General features: G+C 41.0%; 1 protein-coding gene across 1 annotated transcript in view; it reads right to left on the bottom strand.

Moving 5' to 3' along the window:
* Grid1 (glutamate receptor, ionotropic, delta 1) overlaps window positions 1-22,480 on the bottom strand; it is a 748,070-nt gene that overhangs the window by 122,843 nt on the left and 602,747 nt on the right. Inside the window, exons 9-12 of the mRNA XM_013032063.1 lie at window positions 12,006-12,107; window positions 10,419-10,616; window positions 6,235-6,559; window positions 4,686-4,824 (exon numbers count right to left, since the gene is read on the bottom strand). Coding sequence (XP_012887517.1) covers window positions 4,686-4,824; window positions 6,235-6,559; window positions 10,419-10,616; window positions 12,006-12,107 — 764 coding nt within the window. The remainder of the gene's footprint in view (window positions 1-4,685; window positions 4,825-6,234; window positions 6,560-10,418; window positions 10,617-12,005; window positions 12,108-22,480) is intronic.

Here is a 22,480-nt window from a genome sequence, read left to right as displayed (position 1 = left end):
GGGGGGAAGGAGAGGAGGTGGAGAGGGAAGGGGTAATAGGGGAAAAACAAAGGAGGAAGTAACAATGCTCCATAGGAAATGTACTCATTACCTTACTCATGTAACTGTAACCCCTCTGTACAGTATCTTTACAATAAAAATATATACTAAAATAAAGAAAACATTTTTATCTCCAATTAACCACTCCAAAATGAGAAGTAGAGCTATAACTCAAAGTGGTTGAGCCCTAGCCTTGATCATAAGAGCTCAGGGACAGGGCCTAGGCCCTGAGTTCAAGAAGAAAGGGTAGAAGAAGAAAGGGTAATAGACAAAGAAGGGAAAGGAGAAGAAATGAAAAAAGCAAATGTGATTGCATAGTGTTAAAAGCACAAAGAAGACAATTAAACAAATAATGCATATTAAGAGGAAAATGTAACTCAAAATGTATATACATGTTTTAATTTACATATAAAAGTGACAGAAAAAGCATCTCAGAAATTCTACAACTTTCACTGAAAAAGTACTCCAACTGAGTAATTTTTCTCATCATTATTCATCAAAATAAAGGAATGAACTATGGCTAAATCACAGTGTTAAACATTCATTTTTAAAATTTATTTATTTTTAATTGTGAAAATACCATATAAAGGGGTTACAATTACATGAGCAAGGTAATGAGTACATTTCTTATCAAGCATTGTTGCCTCCTCCTTCGTTTCCCTTCCCATCCCCAAAACAAACATTGTTTTTGTCAGTCATGGGGCCTGAACTCAGGGACTAGGCACTGTCCTCTTTTACTCAAGGCTAGTGCTCTAGCACTTTGAGTCACAGCACCACATCCAGTTTTTGAGTAGTTAATTGTAGAAAAGAGTCTCATGGGGATTTTCCTGCCCACACTGGCTTTGCACCTTGATCCTCAGAACTTAGCCTCCTGAGTGGCTAGGATTACAGGTTTGAGCCACCAGAGCCCAGTTTGAAATCATTTTGGGAGAATAAATTTCAAATAACAACTGTAAACATGAATGGATAAATCAAAATAATCTAAGTACTGAAAATGTATTTTAAGGGAGCCATAGGTTATTTTTAAAAGAGAATAAAAGAGTCAGGCACCAGTGGCCCATGCCTATAATCCTAACTTCTCAGGAGGCTGAGATATGAGGATCACAGTTCAAAGTCAGCCATGGCAGGAAAGGCTGTGAGACTCTTATCTCCAAATAAACTACTCAGTAAAACAGAAGTAGTGCTGTGGCTCAAGTGGTAGAGCACTAGCCTTGAGCTTGAAGAGCTGAGAGACAGAGCCCAGGTCAAGAGCTCAAGCCCCATGACCACAAAAAGAGAGAGAGAGAGAGAAAAAATAAAGAGTAAATGAAGTCTAAAATTTTAGTGACAAAACCTCATTAACAAGGTAGGAAGAAGGAGAGAGTGAGCAGATATTCTGACATCATCTTTTATGAGAAAAATGTAAATATCATCTAGGTTATATAATATTAAATTGAAAAAATCACCATTTTATATTGATCAAGGATAGAATTGTAGCACAGATGCAGGCTGCAAATTGTATAAAGCAAAAAGTCTGACCAAAATCTTCTGGGCACTTGTGGCTCACATTTGAAATCAAAACAGCTTGGTACTGACACAAGAACAGGCCTGAGGACCAATGGAATAGAACCAAAAACCCAGAAATGAACCCACAGACCCACAGCCACCTAATCTTCAATAAGGGAGCTAAAAAAATAGAATGGAAGAAAGACAGCCTCTTCAGTAAATGGTGCTGGCAAACTGGTTAATCACCTGTAGAAAATTAAAGCTAGATCCTTATATATCACCCTGCACCAGAATCAAATGGATCAAAGACTTCGGAGTCAAAGCAAACACCCTGAAAATAATACAGGAAGGCATAGAAGAAATTCTAGGTCTCCTTGGCACAGGCCAAAATTTTCTTAATAGAGATCCTAGCTACTCAGAAGGCTGAGATCTAAGGATTGAAAGCCAGCCAAAGCAGGAAGGTCCATGAGACTCTTATGCTCAAGTAAACACCAAAAAAGCCAGAATTGAAAGTTTGGCTCAAGTAACAGAACAACTTTGACCAAAAAAAGGAAGGAAGGAAATAAAAACAAAGCTAAGAAAAGACTTGAGGCCCTGAGTTCAAGCCCTAGTGCCAGCATAAAAATAAAGAAAAATGAATTATTATATGATTTAGTAGCCCCAGGTGTTGGTATATACCCAAAGAAAATAAAGTCAACAACTTGAAGAAAACTCTCTCCCATGTTCACTGAAGAAACATCATTTAGTAGACAAAAGATGGAATCAATCTAAGTTAATTTCATCAAGTGGATGAAGAAAATGTGATGCATATCATACACATGAAATGAGAAACATTTTTAAAATGCTAAAGTTCTAGATGGGAAAACAAATAAAACCCCATAGAGTCTCAGGCCTGGAAAAGACTTAACACCAGAAGCCTGGCCTAGGAGTGAATACATTTCTAAACTGGATTTTATAAAAACAAAATTCTTTTCTCTGTGGAAGCCCCTGTTAAGAGTTTGAAAGGGCAAGCTACAAAGTGAGAGAATATTTGCAAACCACCTATCTGACAGAGAACCACTATCTAAAATACACAGAGAACTTTCAAAACTCAATGGTAATTATCAAACAATCTGATTAATAAATGAGCAAAGTACACAAATAGAAACTTTACTGAAGAGGTTACATTAGCAAATAAATATATAAAAAGTCTTCAATATCATTAGTCATTATGCAAATAAAATTAAAATGACATTAGTTATCATCATTCCATGCCTGTTAGGATCATAAAATAAAACCCAGCAACAAACCAAATGCTCAAAAAGATGCAGACAAATTGGATTATTCCTAGATCACTGACAGCAATGCAAAACAGTCACAATGAAAAATAGTCATTTTCTGGCTATTTTTTTGTGTCAGTCCTTGGCTTGAACTCAAGGCCTATGCACTGTCTCTGAGCTGTTTTTTGCTCAAGGCCAGCATTCTACCACTTGAGCCACAGCTCTGCTTCCAGCTTTATTTAGTAATTTATTGAGGATTATAGTCTCACAAACTTTCCTGCCAGGGAAACCTCGATCTTCAGCTCTCAGCCTCCTGAGTAACTAGGATTACAGGTGTGAGTCCCTGGAACCCAATGGATTGGTAATATTTTTAAAATACAGTATACTATTCAATTACTGTACAACCCTAAAAGGACACTCTTGGGTATTATTAATTATATTAAATAAGAACATATGTTCACAATAATGTCTGCACAGAAATGTTTATTGCATCTGTCTTTGAAATTCCCAAGCACTGGAAACAGATGTCTTTCACTGGGTTGATAAATAGCTCAAAAACTATGAGGCATTGGACATACTAATAAAAAGCAATGGGCTACACACATGAACTGGATGAATCTCTTTTCAATTATGCTAAGCGCAAAGCTACAGACATAATACATCATTCCAGCTGGGCACCAGTGGCTCATGCCTATAATCCTAGCTACTCAGGAGGCTGAGATCTAAGGATCACGGTTCAAAGCCAGCCCGGGCAGGAAAATCCATGAGACTCTTATCTCCAATTAACCACCAGAAAACCAGAAGTTCCAACCAGGCAGTTGGAAGCCACCGAAGTAAGAGTCTGGTTGACTTGATAGAGCTGTGAATTGAAAGGACCAGCAATGATGACAGAAGGGAGTTATAAAACCAGAACTTCAGGTGGGTGCTGGTGGCTCCCATCTGAAATCCTAGCTACTCAGGAGGCTGAGATCTGAGGATCACAGTTTGAAGCCAGCCAGGCAGAAAAGACTGAGAGTTAATCACCAAAAAGCTAGAAGTGGAAGCTGTAGCTCAAATGTTCAGAGTGCTGGCCTTGAGCAAAGCTCAGAGGCAGTGCCCAGTCTCTGAGTTCAAGCCCCAGAATGGGCAAAAAGAAAAATCAGAACTCCAAAACCCATAAACTGAGTTCAAGTGTCAACTACTATTATACCCAACAAAATGTAAAAAGATCCTTTCTAATGGCCATATTGGCAACTGTGTATCCATGACATGTTTGTCATATCATCCACGTTCTTTTATAATTTACACTATATTTGTAAAGTTGATCATAAAACAAAGGAATTTTAACAGTTATTTCATTACACTGAGCTTATTTTTTCATGTCATAATTTTAACATTTTGTAAAAATGAAGAAAAATATTTAGTACTCAACATCAACAATGTTATAATTTTATAAACATAACCAAAACAACGTTCCTAATACTTGTGATAATTGGCATGTTTTTAAAAAATAATTTCAAGATGTTTGGAGATTTGAAAAATACATTAGACTTGTGGTTTTAATTAATTTTGACTAAATGTTGATAAAATTTTGATTAAATGAGCCTGTAATCCATGTTTAAATGTCTGAGGAAATCTAATTTGTTAATTTTAATGGTTTGATTTATTAGTCTCACACATAGTGTTTGAATGTTCCATTTAATCCTGTTTCCTGAATGTATACATTTATGTAATATGTAGGGAGTACAATACAGAAGTGAAACCCTTCTCCTGAGCTATTTCCATTATCCAATGACAGATCCAAGGCGCTTGTCACTGCCTAGGAGTTCTGTCTGCAACACCAGCCACCCTCATCTGGCCGTCCATTCTTGTTGATGCTTCCTAGAGTGGAAGGGAGCGATTGGGAAGGAGGAATAGACTTACCTTATGGGGTTGTCCATCCTGGACACTGTGAGAAAGGCAGCAAGATTGGCCGTGTAGGAAGAACACACAATGAGGGTGAATAGCCACCAGCTGCCCATCACGATACGCATAGCCACCGAGTTCACAGAAGATTCTCCACCTGTGGGGAGCAGGCAGAATAGAGTGAACGGTGCTTCCTTCAAACTCTTACCTTTGGGAGATGCTGGCACCTGCACCAGAGACTAGCTGCCACTGTGGATGCTGCAGAGTAACGGCAGCTGGGATATTTCTTTTTAGTAGGAAATACACACACACACACACACACACACACACACACCACATTAAAAAAAAACCCCTAAGACCACCAGTTTTAGAAAAGGCCAGGGCACCATAAAAGACAGAAAAGTCAAAAAGCAAACTATAGAGTTTGAAATTTTGAGACTTTACAGTTAAAATCTTCTTCCATACTGTGCCAGGGTTGCAATATAATCTAAGGAATTTTTGAAAATTTCAAATTTACATGGAGTAGACTTAGGCATTTGGTAAATACAGAATTGTTTCCCACCTGGAGGCTTCCCTGGTTTTCTTTTAAGCCGGAGAAGTGAGATATGCCATATTGCTTGTTATTAATATACAGCCCTGGCTAGATGATTTCTGTGTCCCTCAGGATTTTCAGAGATCATTGATTGTAACTTCAGTGGAAAGCTGCCTCTTTGAGGCCAATTATTTCCTCCTTGGTCCCTTAGGTGGTAGCACAAGAAAGCTTCTCCCTGCCTATTCTTCTTATATAATGTTGAAAAACTTTGGCTATGATACAAATAGGGCCAAGATTCACATTAAGAATTGGGCAATTTGTCCATTCCACAGTCCTGTAACTCACCAGAACTCTCCCACATAGGAGACTTGCCATCTCAGGAAAGGCCAGAGGACTGCTGGAAGGATTGCAATACAACCGTGATAGTTTCCCCCTATTAAGGTTTCAGAACTAAGGCTTCAGAATTTCATTGGACAACCTCAGATGTATATAGTCGCCCACCAAATGTGTGAGGGGGAGAGACTGCAAAGCAGAACTCTGAAGCTAATTCTACTAAAAGTGGAGAACGCAGATCTGAAGCTGAGTTTCTTATGGATGTATTATTTAATTTTTACCTGACCTTGCTTAGAGAAACTAGTGGCAGCATGGTATTAACAACTGTACTGAAGATTAAAATTGCATTTAAAATGACAGCATCTGCTAGATGCTGATGGCTCACACCTGTAATCCTAGCTACTCATGAAGCTGACAACTGAAGATCCTAGTTCAAAGGCAACTCATGTAAAAAAGTTCATGAGACTCTTATAATCAAAAGACTGCCAAAACTTTGGAAATGGTGATGTGGCTTAAGTGGTAGAGTGTAAGCAAAAGAAGCTCAGGGATAGCACTCAGGCCCTGAGTTCAAGCCCCAGAACTTGTGTAAAAAAAACTAAAACAAAACAAAACAAAAACAAAAACCTGCTACTAAGAATTTTGCCAATGGGTAAGTTCTCTAGATGTCTGGGGCTAGGTAAACACCAGGACTCAGGTAGGTACCTTGCTGGACAAATGCTCCATAGACAATCCAGATGGCACTGTGCAGAGTAGCAGAAGCGGTCGGTCGAGGCTGGGAAGCACTTTGAGCCCTCACAGCCTGTATCCTGTTCAACACGAATATCAGCACACCAACCACAGGGATGGCTGCTGCAATGCAGGCCCACACGGCAAAATCAAAAGGAGCAAAAAGGGAGAAGATGCTGATTTTCTCCTCCGGCTTCCTGATGAGAATCCCCACTGAATAGTCCATGTACCGCTTGCTGAAATCCACCACGCTCTCCCTCTCTGGGGTGATGGTGATGGCTGAGATGGCCAAGTCTGCTCTCTGAAAGGAAAAAGGAGCTGATCAGTTGGTAAGCCTCTGCTTTACTGCATCAATCAAGGTCTGCCCTCTGCCCTTTGAGTCATTCTGTTTCACAGGAAATGGATTTAAGAATTGACAATCTGAAACTTGGAGAGATTATAAGGAAAAATCCCACCCTATGTGGTTATTATCTCGTTTGCCTTACAAACTTTTCTCCTAAAGCTTCAAATCTCTTGGAAAGTTATAGAAAACTGAGTCTACATGTGAGTTGCAGTTTTTCTTCACTTACTTATTACTAGTCCCCTTCGCAAACCCTATCTCCATTCTATTCCCCTTTCCTTCTATCTTTCCACCCCTCCATCAAAGAAACCATACATATTCTTTAGGTTGATACACATCTGCCCTACACATCAAGGCCACAGGCTCTCCTCTTCCCCAGCAATCTCTCCTAGCTCCATTATATCTCATTTTATTTATTTCTTTTCTAGAATACTTTGGAAGTTTTATGGTGAATCTTATGAACACCTATCAGTCTGACTCTGTGAGTGTCAGTCCTAGGGCTTGAACTCAGGGCCTGGGTGTTATTCCTGAGCTTTTGCACTCAAGTCTAGTGCTCTACCACTTGAGCCCAACTCTTCTTTCAACTTTTTTGATGGTTAATTGGAGATAAGAGTCTCATAGACTTTCCTGCCTGGTCCAGCTTTGAACTGTGATCCTCAGATCTGAACCTCTTGAATAGCTTGGATTACAAGCATGAGCCACTGGCACTCAGGTAGTAGGAATGTTTTACATGCTGATTCTACCAGAGTGTAAAATCCTCTAGCAATAGAGGTCATTCAATTTCTCTCTTCTCTCACCCTCAAGTCAAGGCCTCTGGATTCTTGGGCTCCTTCCTCCTCTAGCAGAGCCATGTGATAAATGGTCTTTGCACATGTGTCATCACTGTGACCTGGACATTACTTTCTCAGTCCTTTGCTTTTCAAAACAGGCTTCATGAAAACAATAAAATAAACAAATACTGCATAAAGGCGGAACTAGACAGAGGGCAAAGCTAGCAAGTTTGGTAGAAGTTCAGAGCCTCATGTACAGGTAAGTTAGTGGCAGGTTATTTGACCCTATTAGCATTTTAGGATACAGTCATCACTATGATATTAGCTCTTGGGCCTCCAGAAGTTGGGGGCCAGTAGGATTCCTATTTTTAGAATGCTCAAATCAGAGAAATTAGCTCAAAGAAGGCCTTTATCATGTTTTTTTTTTTTATATAGGAGCTAGAGAAGCAAGTATACTGAGGTCCCGAACTTAAATCCAACAACACTCTAAAGAGAGGAAAATATACTGGAGGTGACTGCCAGAACACATCCAATTCTTGTCTCTTTTCCAAGAAACCCAAGATCCAGAGATTTCTTTTAGGGTTAGGAGGGTTTGGACCACATTTAAGGAATGAGAAAGAAACTTAGTTAAGCAGTGTAAATCGACTATATAGAATTAATTCATGAAGTAAGAACTAGAGGAGGTATAAGAATATCTATTGTGACAAAGAAGAAGGAGGTGATCTGTGATGAGAGAGGTTTCTCTCCTCTGTAGGGAGAGGTCCAATGCCCATGGTTGTGCATTTCAATAAAAGCAAGAGTAAAATTTCATACCCAGAAGTCTTACTTTCTTTCTCCAATATGGGAAGACAATCTTTCTTTTAAATGGACAAGACTCTTAGGTGGATGAGAAACAAAAACTTTTGAAACTTTCCCTGAGGTATATTGTCAAGGGAAGGGATCAATCCACAAAAGGACAAAGTAAGGGGAATAAGCTGTACTGAAGGTCTACCCAAGACAGGAGAACACAAGGATCTATGCATTATCTAGCTAGATATGAAATGATCTCTGGTTGCATGAACAAGCCTGGATGTCCGAGCCAAGATTTTAGATCATAGAACATACTCAGAACTTGTAGGCAGCAAGATATCAAAACCACAGGGGTTAGGGGCATGGCTTAAGTGGTATAGTGCTTCCTTTGCAAGCACAAGCACAAGGCCCTGAGTTTAATCCCTAGTACCATAAAAAAGTGAGAATCAATAAATACAAAAAAAGCAAAGAAGCCAAGGACACAGGAAATCAGAAGGGATGAAGGGAGAGAAGGTTTTGTGAACAGTGTAATACAAGCCAGGGGAGAATACAGTACGAGGAGGGCAAAGAAACAGTAGAGAGGGATGCAGCTCAAAATACTTGAGTGAAAGATTCAGACACAAAGGACCACATATGATCTGCCTCTGCTTATATAAAATATTTACAACAGCAGCTCTGCAGAGACAGCAAGTAGATTAAGCATTGCCTGGGGCTGAGGGTAGAAATGGTATTAACTGTAAATAAATAGAAGAGATTGCAGTGGGACAATGGAAATATTCAGAAACTACATTATAGTGGCAGTTGCACAACTCTACATTTACTAAATATCATTGAGCTGTACATCTAAAATGTGTAAACCTTTATAGTATCTAAGGTCTATCACAATAAAGTTGTTTGTGGGGGGATTAAAGATTATGAGAAACTGGAAAGTTACAGAGATGTTAGGCCTAGCATCTGCCTTTAAAATTTTAGACAGCAAATATCCTTGTGGCTGGAGATCATCCCCAGGAAAAAAGCAAAAGACCCTAGCTAAAAAAAATAATCCCTGATTTCATTGTATTTGATGTTGGTATAATTTGTGGAGGGGAAGGGAAAAAACAAATCATTTAAATAGGGATACAGGTGGACCCATTGCAACAATGAGATGTACATGTTGTTATGTCATAAAACGAACTTTACAACTTTGGCTGGGGGGAGGGAGGGAGGAGGGGTGGGAGATGGGAATGGATGGGAAGGGGAAACAAAGGAGGAGGCAACAATGCTTGATGAGATGTGCTCATTACCTTGCCCATGTAATTGTAACCCCTCTGTACGGTATTTTCACAATTAAAAAAAAACAAAAGAAGTAAGCAAAAGGACTAGGGACATGGCTTAAATGATAGAGGGCTTGCCCAACAAGCATGAGGCTCTGATTTCAAACTCCAATAGCACCAAAAGAAAGAAAAGATCCTAAGTTTCTACTATAAGTTATTATGGTAGACAAGAACAGAGAGACCTGCAAGATGGCAGCAGGACTCATGAGAATTGATGCTGGAATGGGACACAGCAAAGGCCACTGGAGGTAAGGGGACAAAGCGATGAAAATCCAGTGTTGTCCATAGCAATATCAGGAATTACCAAGGTTAAAGGCAACGGTGATATGACAGAAGATGGCTCAAATTAATTGCAACTAACCCAAATGACTATGGGGAAATGATCTTGAGGCCATGAGATTCATGGGCAGCCATGGGAATGTGATGAATTGGGTTCACGTCCTAAGTCTCAATGAGGACACATTCTATAAAGATAAAGGAGTAATGGTTTGATATGCATATAAGGAGTTTGGGGATGCCATACTATCAACTAATAGCAGTGTTGATGTGTACATGCAAATGTGTGTGTGTACCCCACTTGTAGCCTATGAGCAATAGAAAGCTAAGCATTCACCAGAATCCTCAAGGGGGTACTAGGTTCCTCTTTCAGTCCAAGTCTTGAAAAGTGTATGACAGAGAAGAACAGATTACAGTGGCATAGGTTCCAAAGGAATGAAAGCAATGGACATGGAGAGAAATCACAGAGCACCAGAGGATGAGAAAGTTAAAAGAGCAGAAATGGTCACAACAAGGAAGGAGGGAAGGACAAGAAGTCCTCAGTGTGTGGATAATGGTAACTAATCTGTTAAGCTGGTCCCGAGGACTGAACTGTGAAATGGATCAAAAATATACATGCCCCAGAGACAGATTAAGGCTCCCCTCCCCAGTGGCCCTGCTCTTAGGACCTACCTTGCTGATAAGCTCCCCAATCATGCCGTTCCAGGAGGTGTTATGGAGCTGGTGACCATACCTGCCATCAGGAGCCTGGTAAATCTCATACTTGAATCCCAGTGCCTTGGCTAATGCATCCAACACGTCTATGGAGAATCCTTTGTAGCGCTTGGGCTGGCCAAGGATGTTTTCAGCCACCATCACAAAAGGCTCTTCCTGAGGATAATAGAAGAAATGTTCTTCAATTCAATAAAGGTTTCCTTAGCTTATATTTCCAGGGTAGTGAGCAATCTAACAGATTATAACTTGGGAATGTGTCAGTATTAGGGCTTGGAGTTTAGCTCAGTGGTAAAGTACCTGCTTAGCATAAACAAGACCTGAGGTCCCTTCTCCAGCACCAATCATAACAGAATATTAACATTTAACCACTTTCTACCTGGAAGATAAATGTCTTGCCCTTTCCTAAAAACAGCTTGTGAATAGGCAAGGGGCAGGGCCCAGGACAAGCACTCCAGTCAGTAAATCAATATGAACAAGTGGACATTTACTTGTCCTGTGTATGCCATGCCAAGTCAAGCTCTCAGTATCCCCAACTCCCAGCATAAAATTACGTGTTTCATCATTTCTTCATTTGTGTGCTGAACCAGGATTCTGTCCTTAGGAGGTGTCATAATTCCATGGGAGCCAGTAAGAAATGTGACACTTTTCATCTAGGATAACGTACAGCAATAAAAACTCTATGGTAGTACATTTGGCAAGGACAGTGCTATCTGGTTGGCTAGAAAGTGCATGCTGGCTAAGGGGTCAATGCTATATCCCAAGTCAAAGGGCATGACTGAACTAAACCCTCAGAGCTTGACTCTACAACCACAGTATGTTTGCTTGTATTCACACATTGTATGCTGTGACCTGTGGAGTAAGGGACATCTGGGAAACATCTGAGATACCCCTATTTGTGCAAAACTAGTAAGAAGGGCTTTTAGTTAACATCCCTGGGAAATATAACTCATTAAGTTTTTTTTTGGGGGGGGGGAGGGATCGAACCTAGTGTTTATACATCAAGTGTTTATACATCAGAAAGCCTGAAGCTACAAGTTTCTGTGCCTGTTGTGGTTGAAGGGTAACATTTGGGCTATGTCTGTCCCAGCCATAAAGGAGTAAATCTAAGGTATTTCTGCACTACAGAGAGAGGAAAAGAGAGAGCGGGGGATGCTTCTAAAGAATCACATAACTGTCCAGTTTATGATTCCAGGACTATGCACAGAAATTGCAACTAAGGAACTGTTTAGAAAAAGGTCCTCCTCCCAGTATCTCTCTAAGGACCCCAGACACTCCCCATAAGCAGCAGTAGATCAAGACCCAGTTTCCATTTCAAAACCAGTGGAGTCCTGCGCATGTGGGGCCTTCAGCAGACCATCTCCGGAGTCTCCGATGGGAGGTTCGTGGCTCCACAGGAGAATGGCAGATCTGACCTTCCCCTTCATTGCTCATACAAGGGTTCGATCGAAAGGCTAAATTAAGTGTTCCTCAAGGTCTTTGATTTCAAGCAGTCTCTGATTTCAAAATCTGACTGGCAAAACTCCCAGAACAGCCCCATGATCCTACCAAGACAGTCACCACTTTGAGAGTCAGTCCCTGGAGGCGGCTGCCCATGGGTCTCTCCTGCAGGCTTCCATTTAGGCCTTTCTCAGAATCCCATGTCGCCAGCTGTGAAAGGAAACAGGGTGGGTGAGTGAGGGACTGAAGAATCTCCCGTGCCTGCTTCAGAAACCCCTCCTGAATCAGGATCTCAAATCAGGCTTGCAGGCAGACAGCAGGCTTCGGGACTTCATTAAGACCCAGAGTCATCAAGTCACCTCAATACCATGAAGAGAATAGAAATTCAATAAACAGAAAGTTCTACTTCCTCTATCGCCCCTATCTCTGGGACTCCATAGATTCCTAGGATGAAACCAATGGGTGTTTATGCTCAGTGTTATTGGGTCTTCCCATGGGGGCCATCTCACTGTGTTTCTCAGAAAGTATCCTCTTCTTGAATTGCTCCTTTGCCTTTCCCAAGCCTCAAAATCATTTAGCCCAGCTATTTCAGCAGTATTGTAAGGAATAGATATTAAGTGGACAGCTTGCCTTGCCCTGGTGTCCACTGCAAGCAGGACTCAGATCTCCCTGGCTATTTGTGTTGTAATTCAAACACCATGACTTTCCCTGGTGTTCAGGTAGAAGCTGATTGCAGGGTAAATATGCCTTAGATCTGCCATATGCTCTGAACTACAGGGTGTGTTTAAGAACCCAATGAGTCTATGAGGGGCACCCTAAGGTGATGTAGAAGACTCTACCCTAGCACAGTAGTCGCAGAGAAGACACAAGCATTTGAGAGAATGCTTCCTCTCCCTATGTTCCTGCAGCTACATTGAGCAAACATTTGTATGCTCGGTCTGTGATTCCAAATTATTAATTAGAATGTTGTCAAAAAACAGAATACAAACACTAGACCCATCTCATGCCAACTAAATCAAATCAGAGCCCTAGGGTCTGGTCATAAAGAGCATTGATGCTTCCTGAGAGATTCTGATATGCCTTTCCAGATCCCTGGGCCTCTAACATATCAGGATGTCTAAGGGGACATTTCTAAACAGAAGGCTAGGCTCCACCTACAGGGATTCTGATTTAATTAGTCTGCAGAGGGCTAGATAGGGCTATTTTAGTTCTCCAGGTGGTTCTAACAAAAAGCCAGGAGTATGAGCCAGGACTGCAGATTAAATCGGTAATTCTTAACCTGTGAGGTCCACACAAATCGTCTAGGGATTGTGTATGTACTTTTTGATTCTGAGCCTAAGATTACTCATGTCTAGTGGCAGAAGAAGAAGAGGAAGAAAAGGAAGAGAAGAGGAGGAGGAGGAAGAAGACGAAGAAGAAGATGAAGAAGATGAAGACGAAGAAGACCACGACGATGACCACGATGACGAAGAAGAAGAAGGAGGAGGAGGAGGAGGAGGAGGATAACGATGATGACAGTGGTGATGGGGGGAGAAGGAAGAGGAGGAGGAGGAAGAGGAGGAGAAGAAGGAAGAAAGAGAAGGAAAGAGGGGGAGGAAGGAGGAGAAGGAGAAGAAAGAGGAGGAGGATCCATGAACCACTATTTATGTAACAAAGGGTTAACAGACACACAGGACCCTTGGCTAACCTAAGCAGAAGATACACTCTATGAATGGATAAGAAGGGTCCATGAGTGACTCCATTTAGGATACATGTACTTGACAGAATTCCCCATTATCTTGGCATATGTCGCATGAGTCTGTGCACCGGGCCACAGTTCTAGGAACCACCTGACTTAGAAGATGCTACAATTCTGAGATCTAAAGAAAAATCTATCAGAATGAGATCCGGATTTCTAAATTCAGTTGTTGTTGTTGTTGTTGTTGTTGTTTAAACCTAGGGTAGCCTATTACAACTTAGGACAAAATACCCATGCAGACTCATGGCATCCTATATACTATAAGCAGTGATAAGTGAATATTTCACCTAAGAATATGGATGACTCTGAAGAGCCCCCTGACCACTTGCAAGTGAAGAACCAGTTAAGAACTATGCAGAATTCTAATCAATGGCATCAAAGATTATAATGGAACTGGAAACTGGAACAGAAAGAATGCCATAGTAAAGCTATTTCTCTACTGGGTCTCTGGAAATAGCTCTAAGATTCAGTTGAGTCTCTGCAGTTGGATCAAAAGACTGGTGAAGGGAAGAGAACACATTTAGAAAATCGAGTCATGGCTGTATTTGTTGGGTGTTTCAGGGTGGATACAGAGGGCAGGAATGGCTGTACATCTGGTCTCTCTGCATCTGTCTCCATTATTGTTTAGCTCACACTGGAATAATTTAAACCTGATGCATGGTCTCTGGGCTTGGGTATAAGTAGGGCTGGGAAGGCTTCTCTGGCTCGTTCAATGACTTACAGTGGGTGAAGGTGGCAATCTGATCCTAGCGATGGTGTGTCTATTCCAGACAATGGATATTACATTCTGTAGAGAAAGTGGATTCCTACATCTGATTCTAAAATTTCCTGGCACAGTAAAGTTGCATTGTTTGACTCTTAGATTCCCTTGTTATGGATGCATACTTGGGACTGAACTTGACCTTGACAATCAGGTTTTACATGTAATCAATTGGGATTGTATTTGACTGTAAGAGGCAGAATGGAGACAGAAGGACACATGGAATGAACTCCATGCTACTAGGGTTCTAGCTCATCTCCTCAGCATCTGTTCACACTGAGCTCCACTTTTAGCCACTGCTGGACTCTAGGCAGCATTGTCTCTGACCCTGACCATTTCTATAGTCTCTTCTCCAATCTCATTATGCCCACTCTCTCTCTTCCAGACCATCCCCCAATGTGCTGATAAGCACCTGTACAGCCAACAAGTTCAAAAGTAAACTCTGTTAATTAGCATTGTCTTGTAAATTCTTCCTTCCTACAGAATGGATCTGAATATTGGTAAACTCAACCTGAAAGCATGGCTTCCTGTCCCAGAGCCCACTCTGCTTCTCAGCCACATCTCAATTTAGGCAGCCCCTAGTAGACTCCTTATGCACAACATGTTTTCTTCCTGACCTTCCCATTTAGCTAGTTCTTTCTACCTACAATGCTATTTTGCTTTTTCTGAACCAAGGAAAGCCTTATTCAATGTGTGTGTGTGTGTGTGTGTGTGTGTGTGTGTGTGTGTGTGAGTATTGGTCATGGGGCTTGAACTCTGGGCCTGGGTGCTGTCTCTGAGCTCATCAGCTCAAGGCTAGCAATCTGCCACTTCTCTACCACAGCGCCACTTCTGGTTTTCTGGTGGCTAATTGCAGATAAGAGGCTCACAGATGTTCTTGTCATGGCTATCTTTGAACCACAATCCTCAGATCTCAACCTCTTGAATAGCTAGGATTACAGGCATGAGCCACCAGCATCCAGCCTCTTATTCAAATTTTTTAAATACAGTTTCACTTTAAAGCACTACAAAAAATTATAGAGATCCACGCACCCATGGCTCACACGTGCAATCCTACCAACCTAGGAGGATCTGAGGATCATAGTGCAAAGCCACCCCAGGAAGGAAAGCCTATCAGCAAAAAGCTGAAAATAGACCTGTGGTAGAAGTAGTGCAGCCATCCTTGAGTAAAAAAGTCAACAGACAGCACCCAAGTGCCAAGTTCAAGCCCCAGGACCAGCACATATAAACACATCAAAAAAATTATAGAGGTTGTACACAGATTATCCCAATACCAATTTTCCCCAGTTGTTAAGATAAGAAAATGTGTCTTACACACAAATAGTCCATATATAATTTCTCTCTAATGCTAACACTTAATGTCTTATGCATTGTCATCATATATTAGTATGTTACATTCACCACAATTAATGAATGCTTATCACAATTTTCATGATACTTTTCAAAGCTGAGAGAAAATACTCTCTAAAACCTTTACTCTAGGCATAAATATCTGAGCCAGCTGAGGGACTGATTTCTTACTCCTTCATCTGGAGTCATAAGCTATCCAGTATCTCAAATCTTGGGTTGGATTTGGCCTTGTTCACTCTCCTTAGAGCTATGTTCTCTTCTAAGATCAATTTCTATTACTGGCCTAGAAATAGGAGAATATTATGAAAAGTAAAGGAAAACAGAATTGGGAGGTCTTTAAACCAGTTCCTGTGTCCACTCACATGAATGAGCTAGCCCACTTGACATATAGCACTTGAAATATAAAAGGCAGTCAACAAATATTCATTCAATGTATTCTATTTCACTCTAATTCCATTTTCTTATCCATAAAGTGGAACAAACATATCTTCCCTGTGTACCAAGTAGAGAGGCTGTTATAAGGAAAAAATGATTTTGAAACAATCTATCATATAACAACCTAATGAAGAATCACAAAGTAAAAGAGAATCAGGTTATAAGACTATGTACAAGATAACCGTAATTATGTTTATTTTAAAGGCATTGATGAAAATGGAGGGAAATACATTAAAATGTGATACATGGATTATATATTACAAACAGTTGGAAGAATCATAGATGATCATTATTACCTTCTTTATGCTCTTGTTGCCTTTAATAGCATTTGCATAATTTTAAAAGGAAGAAAATGACTTTTTGATAAAAATAACTAGCATAGATGTTTAAGAAAAATCCTATCACCTGCTTTTTTTTTTTTTTACAACTAAAGACTGAATGTCAATGAAAAATCAGGATTAAATTATCTATTAGTAAGTTAAAGTCATTCTGGGAGTTAGAGCCAAATAAATCCCATGTTTCAGCTTCTAGAACCTGTGGGTTGGGGTCCATCATCTTGTAGGAGAGACTATTGCTACGTTGATTCTGTACTATATTCCGATACCTCTATCCATCTGGCATTGAACACTATAAACCTATTGGTTTGAGAGAAAGGAATCACCATAACTGAGGCACATATTCATAAAAACAAATGATCCTTCTCGACTTCAGAAGAAATGTGCAAGTCAAATATTCAGACCATCCTACATCAAGAAGGGCATCCAAGATGGCATTCAATTTGATCTATTAGTCTGTAAGTATTTGGTACTTAAAGGATTTTTTTGTTTTCTTTTCTTTTCTTACCAACTTCTCTCTCCTTGGCCTTTAGGCATCCATGTACCCTGACAATGAAAGCAGAAATACTTCAAAGAAAATCCCAAATTCTGCTTTTCAAATACATCAAAGTGCAGCCATTTTCCAGGATTCAGGATCCTTCGTGAACAGCAGAAGAGTTTATTATTCTCTCACATCAGGCTGAAGTAAGAGCCCCAGGCTGAGTGAATTTCCATGCTTCCACAAAGCTGTGTGTTCTTGACCAAATGTTAAAACCAGAATGTTGAGCCTTCATCATATCTAAAAGTAGTTCCTCTGAGCACCTGATATATAAAACCAGGGCAGGAGAAAAGCTTACTCCAAATGAGGGAATGCGGTGGAATTGTAAAATAAAACAATAAAACCAAGTAAAATAAAACCTTCAAATGTCTTATAGCCAATCAGCATTAGAAGCGATTCTGAATGTTCCTGATGTTCCTACCCAAAATTCATTGGAAATTTATTTCAGTCAGTAAGAGTCAAATGAGGCTGATAGACTTGATAAATGGGAAGCCAAAGAAATGCTTTACTCAAAGAAGTCCTGATACTTAGTCACACTGCTCCAGCCCACTTCATTTGCACATAAGTGCATCTACTCTAGCTTCCCCTTATATTTCGCAGACAGAATTGTTTATAGGATCAATGAATTTATGGCCGCAGACACTCACTTTTGACAGCTGACCTGTCAAGTTCAGAGCCTGAAAAACTAATTTCCAGCACTGTTAAACAAAATGAGTACTGCCACTAGTTGATAAGACAGCTATGGTTTTCATTCATTGCCGAGATCTGCTCTACCTAGTCTAGAAATGTGGATAGAAGCTGAGGTTAGAGCATAATCATCACTTGGAAGGAGATATATGGTCTCAAAAAATCTGATTATGACAAATAACTGCTCAAGAGATCAGCCAATTGCAGAATAAATTTCATAAACCACTGGTTTCAGGAAAATATATTTCCTGAGTCAATTGGAATGTTCTTCATATTAGTGTATCTGAGTTGTAAGATGTGTGGATTTGGGACTTTGTGGCCCTGTCTTTAAGAAATACAGGGCTATTAACCCTAAATGGGATAGGCTTCTTTTGGAAGACTGAGCTTTGTGATCTGTAACCTCATTACAGATGTGTCTTTAAGTATGTTGTTATACAGCTGTCACTCTCATGAGTTGGTAGAGTGATGACAGGAGACAATTCAACTGCTTTTCAGTCCAAAAACAAATGTGTGGCAAGTTATATGTGGATAGTTTTGCCAGTGCCTGAGAGAGGAGAGGAAGGGAGGGAAGGAAGGAAGGAAGGAAAAGATAAAAGGAAGGAAGGAAGGAAGGAAAGAAGGAAGGAAGGAAGGAAGGAAGGAAGGAAGGAAGGAAGGGAGGGAGGAAGGAGAAAGGAATAGATGAAAAGGGAAATAAAGGGGAAGGAAAGACTATACAATAAGGGAGGAAGGGTAAGAGGGAGGGAAGGAAGGAATAAGTGAGAAGGGAAAGGAAGGAAGGGGAAGGAACAAAGTGTAGATGAGGAGGGAAGGAGGGAGGGAAGGAAGAAAGATGTAAAAGGGAAAGGAAGGAGGAAAGACAAGTTGATTCACTTAACTCCGAATCTCCTGCTCAATCATTTCCAACAAGACAGTAGATCAAAAACCTAAACTGCCAACTTGTACAGCTGGAAGAAGTATATATTTTGTGGTAAGATTTCCTCTACAGAACACTAGAAGTAGATGAAACTTTTCTAACTCTGTCTGTAAGATAACTCAAGCTTAGCTGAGATTCATGTGAACTGGAAATTATCAACCAGCACCTGCCAACAGCTGAGTGCAGACAACCTCAGGTAGAACACAGGCTTCAGTAACAGTGGCCATGGCAGATTTATCAGCAGGTTACTGTGGAGTCTTTAAAAAATAATAAGTCCTCTATTTGTTTTATTTGGGTTTGCTCTTTTGATCATATTTTATTGGAAAGCGCTTGTGCTCAGTGTATGGCTCAAAGAATCATACCCTTGAATGGAGGCAGGGTAAAGAGGAACCCATGGAATTAAGTCAGCTTGAATTGGAGATAAAGACAGTACTGAATAATTGCAAAGACTTAACCCCTCCTCCCCGTTTTGGGCTCAAGACTGAGCCAAAGACCTTATGCATTAAAAGGAGGCCCTCTACCACTAAGTTCTCATCCCAACCGGTTATAACAACAACATGTTTACAAAAGCAGCATCTTGGGGCAGAGTGCAAGGGTCTGAGAGCAGAATATTAAAATATTAATATCTTTAGCCAGGGTTTTCTAAAGTAAAGCCTAATATGAGAAGTTATTGTGGGAATCCCAGCATATCAGCACCACTAAGGGACGGTGATGGGAAATAGAAGCCACCAGAGTTGGCCATTGCCAACAAATTAGTGGATCTGCCGACAATGGGGCCCAGGCAACTCTCTGGAATCGCTCAGACAAGGAGAACTATAAGTCTCTGTCTCAATCAAGATGTTTGCCCAAGGCATGGATCACTTGATGATAGTTGCATTATCTTAAAACAAGCCCCAGAAGAGTTTGCATTTATGTTTCAAAGGATAGAACTATCATAAAACAGTGGCAAAGAGAGAGGGATGGGCCAGAGGGCTCTCCCATATGGAGATTTCATGAAAAATCTTCAGTAAGGAAGAGGCAGAGATACTACACAGTGATGGAGAAGAGGATGAGAAAAGCTAGCATTGACACCATTGCCCTGGCAACAAGGTGGTACATGACGGGGGCCAGGAACCTGCCCAGGCATCCCTACTTCCTGGAACATGACTGGGATAGGATTGACAGACTCCCTGTCACAGGAAGACCAAGGATGGCTGTACCTTCACATCGACCTAAGCCACAGAAAGCAGCAAGAGGAAGTTGCTTTGACAGAAACAAGAACAGCAGCCAGATAACCATGGAATCTATTTTGTTAAAGCCTTGTCTATGAGAACCCTTCCATCTCAAGACCACTTGCTGTCCTCCAAGGAGACACAAGGCAGAGAAACATGTTTCCTCATTGGCTAAGCATAGGGCAAAAATGTGGCAACTACAAAGTGGGGAAGATGAAAAAGAATCTGAAATTTTCATAATCAATTCTTACAGGTCAAGTATAGGTCAGCAAGATAGTGAGGATCTTCTGGGAACCCCATCTCAAAGGAAGTCTCTCTCTCTCTCTCTCTTGCATGGGCACGCATGCACACACACATACACACACACACACACACACACACACACACACGTCTCCCCAAGTTGAGTAGGAGAATGAAAGATAGAAAATAGCACCAAAGAATAATAACAAACAAAACCAAAAGATTAAGAGCAAATGCAAGTATACCCAATATAGAATATGATTTAGGTATATGTGATTTAGGTATATGTGAAAGAAATGTATAACTAAATTATAAGACAATTTGTGGGCAGGGGGAGGGTACCAAGGCTTCAACTCAGGCTTGTGCACATGGCTTTCTTTCTTAGGTCTGGCATTCCACCACTTCAGACAGGTCTCCAATTCCTTTATTGCTGGTTAGAGATCAAGTCTCAGGGACTTTTCTGCCTAGGCTGGTTTCAAACTGTGACCTCAGCCTCTTAAGTAGCTAAGATTATAGGCGTGAGCCACTGGTGCTCAGCAAGACACTCATTTTTACAAAACAGAGTAAAGATTTATTTTTCCAAAGAAGCCATGCGAAAGACCAATATGCACCTGAAAAAAAAATATGATCATCATCTGAATCATCCAAAGAATGTCGACTAACATCACAAGGAAATAATGCTAAATTCACTACAACAGTTAAAAATCCAAGACTGACTTGAACACACAATGTGCAGCAACACTGGAAGATAGTTCAGTAAGTCTTTACAAAGTTAAATAAATCCTTACTACACAACACAGCAAATCTACCTCTAGGCATAATGTAAGAGAGATATAAAATCTGCTCAGACACAGATGTGAATGTGAATAGCACCAAACCAAAAATTCTCCTAATATTGGTTGGCTAGTGAGTGGATACAAAAGCTGCAGTCCATTTGTGAAATAGAATACAATCTCATCTCAAAAACTATGAGCTAGGGCTGGGAAGGTGGCTCAGTGGTAAAGCACTTGCCTTGCATGCTCGTGGTCTTGGGTTTGATTCCTCAGCACCACATAAGCAAAAAGAAAAAAGCCAGAAGTGGCACTGTGGCTCAAGTGGTAGAGCGCTAGCCTTGAGCTGAAGAGCTGAGGGACATTACCCAGGCCCAGAGTTCAGGCCCCACGACCAGACCCCCAAAAACAAACAAACAAACAAACAAAAAACTACAAGCTACTCAGAAGCACAACCCTATGGAGAAACCTCGGAAGCCTTGCCCAAGAGAAAGGGGCCGACCACAGAAGACCCCATGCTTTGTGATTCTATTGATGTAACGTTCTCATAAAAGCATGGTTATAGGTAGTGAAAATAGAGGTATGGTTGCCTGAGGCTGAATGTGGGAAGAAGGTATTAAATGCAAAGAGGAAGTAGGAGGTACTTGGGAATGTCCCATTATTTTGAGTGCTGGGGTGATTTCCATATGCCCTTGTCAAAGTTGGTCATTCACTATGTACTTCAAACAGGTGTATAAATGGGATAATTGCCTCTATATAGAAACAGACTCTCTCATTCTCTCTCTCCTTCTCTCTGTCTATCTCCTCTCTCTCTCTCTTGCTCTTGCTCTCGCTCTCTCTGTAAAACTTTTGGAATTAATGTATCCATTTGTTAAGAAGTAGGACCAACCTCTATGTGACCCAACTATGATCATTTGGGAGAGATAATAAGAGGAAATAATGTCCAAACTACTAGTATAACCAATGTTAGTACACTCCAGTGGGGAGGGCCATGTAACTACCTAGAGCAAGATGGTCAGGAAATTTCCTATCAACTTCAAAGAATTGGATGCATCTTTGTAAGAGCTTAAGAAGAACATGAATGTAATTTTGCCTGCCAATAGGCCCATGGTGAGTTCCGGGAAGATGGTGGAGGAGAAGCTGGAATCTGAACAAGCTCTCGCATAGAAAGCAGTTTTAGAGTTCCAGTGAACAGTCCTAAGCCAGAGAATCACACCAAGTGTGCCATCACAGGACAGAGAGTTAGACAAGAGAGGGAAAGCCAAGGCAAGAAGACACATCGGAGTACTTGCCAGCAGCCGCGGCAGCGGCAGCGGCAGGGTCGTGGCGGAGACCACAGCCGGGGCCATATCTGAGCGCTCACACAGAGAGTCCGGGACGAAGGAGCCAGACGCAGCGGGCGAGCGGATTCTACTCAACACCAGCAAGAACCAACATGGAGCGGACATCTTCATCCTGCAGTTTGCAGACCAGAGACGACCCAGGATCCAAGACTCGGTGTGAGTAGAAGCCCGACGTCCTCACTCCTTCTCAGGGAGCACAGGAGGGAAGGCCTCCCCCCCCCAGCACCCATGACCTCCATCTTGGATACCGACAAAGCTCG

The sequence above is a fragment of the Dipodomys ordii genome, unplaced genomic scaffold (assembly GCF_000151885.1).
Source record: "Dipodomys ordii isolate 6190 unplaced genomic scaffold, Dord_2.0 Scaffold148, whole genome shotgun sequence".
In the NCBI taxonomy this organism is placed as follows: Eukaryota; Metazoa; Chordata; class Mammalia; order Rodentia; family Heteromyidae; genus Dipodomys; species Dipodomys ordii.
The sequence above is the reverse complement of the archived record's forward strand: the minus strand, read 5'-3'. Positions and strand labels throughout refer to the sequence as shown.